Raw genomic sequence first — 11,264 nt, forward strand, 5'->3', positions numbered from 1 at the left:
AATTGAAAAATAATTTAATATTTATGTGTTTTCTTACTGTTTAGCACAAACATTTCCCACGCAAGTTTGAATTTCTTTCAGTGAGTACTGACGGACAGCCCTTCACTCATAAAACCTTAAAAAGGTAACTTTACCACATTCATTTATTATGTTGTGAGTACACCACAGTTCTTTCAATGGGAAATTATTTCATATTTGTGTGGGTTTTCTTACTGTTTAGCCAGGGCCGGCATCAAGGGGGGGCATTCGCGGGCCGTGCCCCCCCAAACAGGTTGTTGTGCCCCCCCCTACAAAGTTTTTATTAATTTAATATATATCAAGAATAATTAAAATAAATTAAACATTGAATGTTTCATGACTTGTAATTTAATCAAATGAGGAAAATATAGTTGATATATGTTTTCTTTAATTAAAATAGACCAGTTTCTCTGATTGGATGTATTGCCGCATCTCATGCGTTTTAGGTCTTTAGCATACACTGTAAAAAGTCATTCTGCAGGCTTGTAGATTTGATGAAATTAAATATGTAAACTTTATTTAATAAAAGTAATTTTGTGGCGAATACTGAATAAATCCAAAGTAATACAAATGAGCTGTTTTAAATTAAAAACCATTTCATGGTTGATATGCATGTCGTGAGCGCTGACCACACGGATTTAGGAAATATTTCTGTTATTGTGCCAAAATTCTAAGTTTTGAAAGCATTTCAGTCGAGAATGTATGTTTTTTAAACAAGAATCTGCAGTAGGTTCATAAAGATATCGCCTATTTAAACATTTCCTTCGAGTTTTTGGCGATGGGAGCTCCAGATAATCAGCGGGCGCTCAGCACTCATATCTATCGGACAACGGCCAGTCTTGCTGAAAATCACAGCTGGCTGTGACGTCAATGTAGTGTTTAAACTGTGGATAAAATTCATTTCGGGTAAATTTAACGTGCAATCTTTGGTCTTATAAGTCTATAAGCAGTGTTTCTTTGTATAATTTGTTTGTAATTTGTAAATATTAATTACAATAAGGATTAATATGAACTGGGTTTGGACGTAACTTCAGCCTTAGGACCTTATCTAGGATGCATTCGTCATCAAGACTGTCTTATTTCAGAATATTAACAAGTTGACTTTTATTCTTAGTTAATCGTAAATTGTTGTAATATGCGTATGACTTGCGAATGTAATACTTAGTTAACTTAAACAAACCAGGCTTAAAGGGATAGTTCACCCAAAAATGAAAATTCTGTCATCATTTACTCATCATTTACCCTCATGTTGTTACAAACCCACATAGATTTCTTAGTTCTGATGAACACAAAGCAAGATATTTTGAGAAATGTTTGTTAGCAAACCGTTCGTGGACCCCATTCACTTCCATTGTATTCTTTTCTCCTACTATGGAAGTAAATGGGGTCCATAAATGGTTTTGTTACAAACATTTCTCAAAATATCTTGCTTTGTGTTCATCAGAACAAAGAAATCTATGTGGGTTTGTAACAACATGAGGGTGAGTAAATGATGACAGAATTTTCATTTTTGGGTGAACTATCCCTTTAATGGCGTATGCAGTCTGCATGTGACCTCCGCAGTCTACACCCTTTGGATTCAGAAACGGCCTGCGATTGGTGGTCCAGCTGTAACTCATTTTGAGTGACAGAAAAACTGACCAATCATACTGTTCCTCTGAATGGGTGGGTTCTCTCACGAATAGATATGTATGTATCTATTAAGACAAATTCTGCTCGCTCACTCGCTCGGTTCGTGTTTTAAAGATAAATGTGACTTTATTGCGGTCTTTTTCGGTTTATTTAGTTTTGTGTTAATTATATCCACAAAGTATTCGAATAAATTGGTAATGTAAAACTATTCTCCGCTGTAAATTAATTGTGTGCTCAATTGCGACGCCCTGTGTTGAATTTTCCCGCGGAAACATGAACCATTGCTGACTGAATTGTTTGAAAAAGGCATATATAACAGAGAAATATAACATTATTCATTTAATTCCACAAAAGGTGAGTAAGATATTAAATGTATACGTTATCTTTTTAAAATGTTTAAGCTTTCTACATAATGTAAATTGAACATTTATTATTATTATTATTAATTTTGCGACCTATTATCTAAATTGTGTGTTCATGAAGGCCTGTACTGCAGTTTCCTGCAGGCAACGTGAAACATTGCGGAGGGAGAACTTTAGTTCATTAATTAAATTCAACAAATAAAAAATGAGTTAGAATCACTCCATAAACTCCTTAATAGTAACCCATTCAAAAAGGTGAACTGCAATTTGCAATTAGAAATTAATTTATATACAGGACAAAGACCTAGCACTATCAGAGGTGGGTAGAGTACCCAAAATCTGTACTCAAGTAAAAGTACAAGTACTTATACAAAAATGTACTCCAGTAAAAGTAAAAGTATCAAATCTAATTATTTACTTGAGTAAGAGTAAAAAAGTATTAGATGAAAAAACTCAAGTAGTTAGTTACTCGTTACTTCCGATCTGATAAAGAAGTAGCGCAAAAGCACTGAATTTCAGACTACTTGGAGGGTTTTCACAAACCTCTCCTCAAAAGTCTTATTGTTCTGCTTATATACAAGTAAAGCAGCCTATCCCAGTCCTGCAATGGGTACATTAACATCGCATAATGTGTCATTTGAGAAAAAATCTCAAACACACACACAGATGTTTTCTGACGGTTAACTCTGTATTTATTTTCATGTTCACAACACAAACATGTCAGCATCTGCCTTTAAACATGCAAACAGTAAACAAAAAAGAACGTGTGTGTCTGTTTGTTATCATGTTTTATATGAATAGGTTATTTTCATTGCCATTAAAGTGCAATTACTGAACATAAACAGCTTAATAAAAATGATCATTTTAGAATTTCATATGGAACTTATCTGTTTGTGCAAATCAACTCTACATTTACTATAATATATAATGCATGTTTCTTTAAAATCAAACTTTATTCTTTTATTTTTATTCATTCATTCTTAAGGAAGGATGTAAATAAAATACAATCCAGTTTTTATTTGAATGTATTTTCTACACATTAGTGAGGTGTCCGGATTTGTGTATAAATGCAAGACGTCCTTACAGTATGGTGTTCAGTTTGTTTTAGTTGTGGGGAAAAGATATGGAAATGTGCAGATGTAAACGTGCTGTTTGTATGGTTTAACTTACACTAGGTTTTCTCATCGCTTGCACAAGAGTGCATATGGCAAAAGAACTCGGACAGTGTTTGAAATGACCATTAATAGTGTTCAAATACACAATACTGTAACACTTACTTCAGGTTGGATCTTGAATTCTTGTACAGTTTTTTTTTAATTCAGACAGTTTACTAAATCTCTAAAGATTAGAAGTTGATAAGTAGTTGCAAAGTTACTTATAATTAGTAAAATGTCTAAAGTGGACTATCGAAATAAAGTGTTACCGAGAAGAAATTCTAAGCTTCCTAAGAAAATTCAGATCACTGGCAGAGGTCATTTGACACCAATGAGGACATATTTATGAATAAAGACATTGATTTTGATTAATAAAACACTTAAAATCCTACTTATTGCCCCTTTAAGCAAACTTAAAAATATTTGAGTAAAGGTAATTCAAACATTTTTTGTCATATGCACTTATAATTTACAGTTTACAGTACTCATATGTATGAGTTTTAAAACTTAAATGTTCATGGCAATCGGTTTCCTCAAACGATTTAAGTTGAGTTAACTTATCGGGATTTACATTGTAGACATTTGGTTCCATGTGTCACCTTTTGTTTATATGAACAAACTTTTATATTTTGAAAATTACTTCCTGTATCTTTATACCATTGTGCATCTGATACTCGTGAAAAAAACATTTGTGACCCGGCTAGTGGAAACCTAGCTAAAGTCATTTTTTTAGATAACTGCTTTATTTTTAAAAAACGTGTTCAGAAGAGTTCAGTGCTTCAACTACTTTTAATGTTTTCATTTTACAAGTAAACAGACTTCTGCACAGTAATGTTGTGCTTTGAAAAATCATATGGCATCCCACATTTATTATCTAGAATTTGAAAAATCCTTTATACCTATAAAGATTCATTGTTTTCTGTAACCTGGGCACATCTTTCACACTTAAGCTGAAACATATGTTAATAAATGTCAGCTGTTTTATTGTTGCATATATATATTAAATATAAAATGATAAACTTTGCATTCATAAAATTAATAAACACAATTTTAAGTCACAAGTAATAGAGTTGCTCATTTTAAATAAATACACACAACTATCACAATAAAAAGAGAATGTATATCTAAGGTGTAAATGTCAAGATTTTAATTCTAACTCTTTCTCCTGATGGTTTATAAATGGAAAATTGAAAGACCAAAAAGATAATGCTGTTGCCTAATTGCTTAATTAAGGGCATGGTATTAAATGTATGAGGTTTTGGGGTCACGAATAAACAATCCCATTAGTGATATAAGAAGTCTTTAAAGCATTAGTTGACAAAGGACTCATAAAGGGAAGTGAGCTGGGCCTTCAGATCCTGAGCATAGGGGTCCAGCTTTTCCTTCAGGTCTTCAGCATAAGGTGCTAAACTCTGTTGAACCATCTTTGCTCTTTCAGCAATCCTGGCCTGGAGATCCTCAGCCATTGGGTTCACAGTCTTCTGAAACTCCTGCAGATGTTGGTTCACTTTGTCCTTGATATCAGCGGTGTAGGGCTCCAGCTGAGCCTGCAGCTCCTTCACGCTCTCCTCCACGCTCCCCCTCAGCTCCTCACTTTTCTGGAGCAGAGTGGCCTTCAGGGTCTCAGAATCCAGGGAATCTGCATATGGAGCCATGGCGGTCCTGAGATCCTCAACTCTCTGCTGAATTTGGCTCTTGATGTTGTCGGCATAGGGCTCCAGTTTGTCTCTCACTGACAACAGGTCCTGACCCAGACGCTCTCGCAACACTTCAGCCTCCTTGGTGATTTTGGTCATCAGCTCTTCAGTCAGAGGATCCACATGTTTCTTGAGGGTGACGGCATATTCACTGGCCATATCTGCACTCTGTGTCAATCTAGCACTGTGAAATGTAAAAAAAATACACAGTTTTGTTAAAGTCCATACGAGCTGAGATTTAAGTAATTTGAACGCAGACTAACTCACTTGACTTCCTGACCCAGCTGAGACTCTCGGATCATTTTTAGAGTGTCCTCGGCGGTGCGTGTTGCCTTTGAAACATAACTCCAGAAAGCATCAGTCAGCTGCTCCAGCTGTGGCTTGGGCTCATCGGCATAAAAAAGGTTGGCTTGGCAACCTGGAAAAGTTCAAAATAAAGTTATTTAAGTTGTAAATTCCCTTAAATAGCAAAAGAATACAGTATGCACATCTAGTTATAGTTTAATTAAGGTACCAATGTTAATGTTATTAACAATTATCTTAGAGCTTTCTTATGTTTGAATTTAGCATTATTTACCTGTGAATGCAACAACGGCGAGCACAAAATACAATTTCATCTTGTTTCTAGACATAGGGAGTGAGAGAAAAGAATTGTTTACACATTTGCTAATTTTATTTGAATGGTTGTTATATTAGTTCTACATAGTTTAACTTACCTTGTGAAGCTCCACAGCCTTGGTAGTTCTTAGTCCAATAAACTTCAGTTGGTCTAGACAGTCTATTGCTAAAAATATAAAAGTGTGTAGTTAAGTAGTTCACAGAAAAATCAAAGTCCAATACTCAGTGCCATGCTGTCAGTGCCGATCCCCCTGCGTCACTCAAGCCTGCTGTCATGATGTTGCTGTAAAGCTTTGAACCTACCGTTACTGACTGAATACAAACTGACCATCATGGTTTTTAACCTTTCTTTAAAATACATTATTCATAATGGCATGTAACACTCATGATTTAAGTGGTCTCCAACATAGTGTTATCCATTGTTTTATCCATTGTGGTAGCCCTTGCTCACAAAAAGGTTGGAGACCTCTGCTGTAAATAGGACATGTAAACTCAGTTTACACTGCACTGTAAACCAGAGAAAAGCAAAGAAATATCATTAACATAATCAAATCAAAAACCAACATATTGAAGTGTACAGTATTTTATGAAGGGATGAAATTGGACTTGAGCATGTTCCCAAAGAAATACTGATAACATGTATACCTTGATCCTCCACCTCCCCTAGAGACACACCTCTTTCACAACCAGCCAGCGTGGAGGGCCAGAGTTCACTTACAACAACACTATTGGATGTCTGCAATAAATTCCTGTTGAACTCTCTTACATGAGAGTCTGATTTTTGTACCATTTGCCTAATGTGTCACATGTTTGTTAGCAATTTATATTATAGACTTATGTATATTTAAACATTTTAAAATGGTTTAATATAATTTCATGGTTATCTATTTTACGGTTTACTGTTTTTATTGGCTGTGGTCGTATCATCTAATAACTGACCTCAAGTCAGGTCAAGCTTTATTGTCATTTTAACCATATGAGGAGCTAAGGATGCATTTTGGTCATTTAGATCACAAGTAGGCGGTGCTAAATACAGGTGTAAATGGGGTGAAAAACTTTTTGATGTCCACTGGTTTAGACGCTCATGTGGTCGAAAGTGTTAAAACAGCCACAAAACAACACCTATTGATCTAATCTACCAAGCACAATGTTTTTACATGTTTTCTCTCAGCACATTATCATTCATCAAACACTTTCGATTGATATTTTTTGGACCCAATCCATAAAATATGCCTTATCATCTCCATGTACATGTATGTGGATATTGATACACTCTTAAAAAGGATTAACACATCTTTGTGCAATAAGCTTTTAACACATTGGGCCCTATTTTAACGATCTGAAACGCAAGTGCGAAGCGCAATGCGCAAGTGACTTTGTGGGCGGATCTTGGGCGTTGTTGCTATTTTCCCGGAGGGAGAAATAACTCTTGCGCCAGGCGCAAATCAATAAGGGGTTGGTCTGAAGTAGGTTCATTATTCATAGGTGTGGTTTGGGCGTAACGTCACATAAACCAATCAGAACGCTATCCAACATTCCCTTTAAATGCAAGGGCGCAAGTTCCATGGCGAGTTGCTATTATTATGACGCATTTACCAGGCGCACGCCAGGAGCGGTTCACAGCCGAGGAGACCGACGTTCTTGTAAGAGCAGTCAAAGACAGAGAAGTTGTTTTGTATGGGGATAGGAGAAATCCGCCCAAATCAGCGTCGGTTAAACAGGCGTGAGAGGAAATAGCCACAATTGTCTCATCAGCTGGCATCCCCATCATTGCGCCAAGCGCTACAATGATGTCAGGAGACGGGGGAATCCCAAGCTTGCCAGCATAAATCGGGCACGCCGTGTAACGGGAGGGGGATCTCCACACATGACCTGACGCCAGCAGAGGACATCGCTGCGTCCACCCTCACCACTGAAAGGGTTTGGGGGCTTTGAAATCAGACCCAAGAAACACAAGCAAGGTCCAACCCCAAAGAACACTTACAAATCAAGTTCATATACATTAAGGTTTCTTATGAAAACATTTTAATTATTATTTACATAAAATAAACGTAATACAGCCACACAAAAAACTTATGAAAATATTTTTATCGTTATTTGCATGAGATTTTTTTAACGCCGCCACACAATAAATAAAAACTATCACCACAATGCTCACCACAATGATTTCCCTTATCTCATGTGTTAATATTTTTTATTGTAACAATTTATGATTTGCAAAAATAACTGTTGCATCTGTGTAGATTAGATAAGCAAAGTGTGTGCGCGTTGTGCACGCTATACATTATGGTCAAGCATGCGCCCTTAAAATAGCATAATGAACAACGCGCAACGCGCCACTGACTTTAGACTAGTTTTTTTGGTCAGTGGCGCAATTGTTTTTTGAAACTGCAAAATAGCATCAGGAATGGGTTGCGCCGCAACACGCCTACTTTTTGTGCTGAACCGCCCAGGGAGCGCAAGTTCATTCCCTAGTTTGCCGACATGCGTCTGTGGAGGGAAAAACCCGCTGTGCGCCGGTGCAAAATACGAATGATACATGCGTCACTGACAAAGTCAATTGCGCTGGGTGCAAGATAGGGCCCACAATGTGTAATTTTAACACATTATGTGTTGATTTTGTGTTAAAAGTCACACAAAATGTGTTGTTTCAAAAATAACACAGAGATGGATGGATTCTGGGACAACGCATTTAGTGTGTTGTCCCAGAATCAACACTAATGTGTTGTTTTTAACACATTCGTTCTAAGAGTGTAGCTTTTTATGTTTAGTTGAGGAAACTTTAATTTCCTCCAACACTACCCCATGCAGGTAAACAGCCTTGAGCAACTATTTGTTTATCCCGGGTGTGCCTCATAAGCCTTGAAAAGTGAAGCCTCTGGCTCTTTGATCACCCCCTGGTGGCTGGATGCAGTACAATTCATAAACCCCGCCCTCTCCATTCAAACGAAAACAATTATTTACACTTCCAATAAAAGTTTCTGATAGATGGTTTTGGTCCTTTCAAGTAGTTTTTATCACGCTGGTATATGTTCAAGTCTTCATTATTGTGGTAAGTTTCATTTTAGCATGTAATTTGATGCAATAGAAACGGGGCGTGAAGTTGTGATTGGCGTGGTTGAGTTGGTCGCGGGCGTTTGGGCGGAGTTTGATACCGCGGCTCCGCCTCTGGCTCCACGGACGATTCCTTCTGCGCATGCCTTGGCTCCAAACTGACGTTTTTACGTAACATGGCGGACGACCGTGGTCGGACATTTTTTGCTTCAATTCATTACAATGGTGGGAGGCGACGTCGCGTCGTCCGTCTTTTTTACAGTCTATGGTTTATCCTAAACAAAAAATGTGTTTAGTCATAGGCTCTCATGTATTTCACTATTAAATATTTTGAAATTCAAATAAATAGATGGAAATATAAACTTATTTACATATCAACCATGTTTTCAATGCACACAAAAATTCATTTGACATTTGCGGGTGCTACTGCATGTAAATGTCTAAACAAATGATATATGTTTTCTATTTTCCAGGATATTGATGTTCTGTCATGTTACTGGGATAGTAATGTCTCAGGAAAAATAAATTAAGAGTGTGACAAACCAGTATTTCACCTCAACCAGCAGAAGGTGAACATTATGATGCATTGCAGGCTTTTCTTTTGAGGGGTTTGGCTTTTTGGTCCAATAGACACAAAATCAGTAGGTGTAATAATAAAGCTCATGATTATGTGTGTTTGTGTGAGCTTGGGTCACTTGCAACACCTTTACTAATCATTTAATGTCACCTAATTGAATTTAATAATTTATGTACGACTGAAAAATACCCAGGCAAACCTGCTATAGTCAACATGTAGAGGCAGCTGGTCTAAGGGTCAGTTGTTTGTGAGCAATAAAACCTCAGGTGGTGTTGATAACCTGCATTCCACCTCTTCATCTCATTGTGTCAAATTCCTTCACCCAAAACTACCTCTCAGCCTCCAGACTCACATCCCTGGGTATCTGCTGAATATACAGATGTGGAAAAAATGAATCTGCACTATTTTTTCAACAAATTTTTTATTTTATATTAAAAAGATGTTTCATTGCTAAAAAAAAACATTGAAAGTATGAGGTAAATCACATCATAAAATTTTTTTTTCTCAAATACTTGTTGGCCACAATTATTGCCCCCCCCCCCCACATTCAGGCCAAAGATAAATCGAAAGTTCATTGGTTCAAACTGCACAATGGGTTCCATAGGAAACTTAATTATTAATGTAATAATTACATAATTTTTTCCACCTCTATGGTTGGAAATGTATTAGAGCGAGTTGTATTATGGCTTTGATTTATTTCCTTAGGGCCAAAACAGTAACAGATCAAGACTATGAGTGCAAAAATCTTTTAGATAAAAAGTATGTATTTGATCTATGCCAGCTTCACCTATCACATACAGTAAGACCTGTTCCCTTTCCAGGGTTTTTGCTCAGCAGAACGTCTACTTTGAAAGGAAAATAAGGGTTTCCAAATAATTCCCTAATGACATCTATGTCTAAATAATTACATTGACAAAGTATGTGAGATTGTTATCCACTTGATTCAAGTGCTCAAATGAAATGTGCTTTATGTGACATTGTTTCGAATCTCTTTAGGTTTTAGCTGATGTTTGGCCTGATTGATGCATTTTTTTTTTTTTACTTTAAATAAGAAAACCAAAGCATATTTTCAGGAATTAGAAATTCTGCATTGTGGCATTAAGCAAATTTTATATTTAATATTAATTTAATATTAAGAAAATAGACATTAAGCCATGAGATTTAATAACGACCCATTATAAGATTTCTAGCAGAGCAATTCAGGTTTTTACTTTTTAATCTGTTGGTATTTTATAATCCAGAAGATAAAATGAATAAAATGTCCTTTTGGTATAAACATAGGTTCACAACAATAAAGATCCAGAGGTATATTTAACTGTTGACATGGGGCACGTTTTAATCCCTGATGTGCGCAACAAAGCAAAATCTTGGGTTCCTGTTGCCAATAAGATCTTTTTCTTTCATATGGCCACAGAACACAGTAAGGTATGGCAAATCAATATGCTGGAGTTTGTGTTTACATGAAAGAATCTCCTGTGTCCCAAACAACTAGTGGTGATGGAGGTATGTTTATCTTTATTTTTTTTTAAGCTTTCTGAAACCAAGATTCAAATTATTTCTAAAATTCTCCATCTGTGATCCTTGGAGAGAAAAGGTAAAATTATATTGTTCCTTGGCGTAGGCCCTGTCCGTAGTTTGAATCCAGGGATTGCGGATTCATGCGATTCCTGTCTGAAGATGAAGGCAGGGGCGGAGCCTATCCCCCTGGTGTATGGACGGAGACGACCTGACGGTGGTGGTAGGGGGGGTGGGTTGTGAATGCGGGTGTCAGTATCTGCGTATGCAGAGACAGGTGAGCAAAGGACTTAAATACTCCCAGTATCAGAGGTGATTGGCATTACAGTTTTGGTAGAACTTGCACTTAAGCTTACATTTCTATGGGTGCCAATTTAGTAGATAGGCTGATGATGGGCACTTGATCAGCTCCATATTTTGTCTAATTTCCTCTGGACAAATCCATGCTGTATAAAGTTGTAATGGCTTATTGTGTGTAGATTGTATGTACCTTATTCTCTCGAAAGTGGAGAGATTGAAGTAAAGGAAATTATTTCTAAATATGTTTATCATGAAATGCCACTTCCTGTTTAGGGCTCATCAATCCATCTACATAATGGCCCATCAGTCTAGTCTACATTTGCTAGAGACATTGCAA

At 36.7% G+C, this 11,264-nt stretch overlaps 1 protein-coding gene across 1 annotated transcript; it reads right to left on the minus strand.

Moving 5' to 3' along the window:
- Positions 1-4,128: 4,128 nt before the first annotated feature.
- Positions 4,129-5,727, minus strand: LOC135743340 (uncharacterized). The gene is made up of 4 exons (XM_065261001.2): positions 5,580-5,727; positions 5,441-5,487; positions 5,131-5,281; positions 4,129-5,047 (listed from the first exon to the last, which is right to left on the minus strand). The coding sequence occupies exons 2-4, from the start codon at positions 5,478-5,480 to the stop codon at positions 4,477-4,479; spliced, it is 762 nt and encodes a 253-aa protein (XP_065117073.1). The 5' UTR covers positions 5,481-5,487; positions 5,580-5,727; the 3' UTR covers positions 4,129-4,476.
- Between the last annotated feature and the right edge of the window lie 5,537 nt (positions 5,728-11,264).

This window comes from Paramisgurnus dabryanus, chromosome 13, assembly GCF_030506205.2.
Source record: "Paramisgurnus dabryanus chromosome 13, PD_genome_1.1, whole genome shotgun sequence".
NCBI lineage: Eukaryota > Metazoa > Chordata > Actinopteri > Cypriniformes > Cobitidae > Paramisgurnus > Paramisgurnus dabryanus.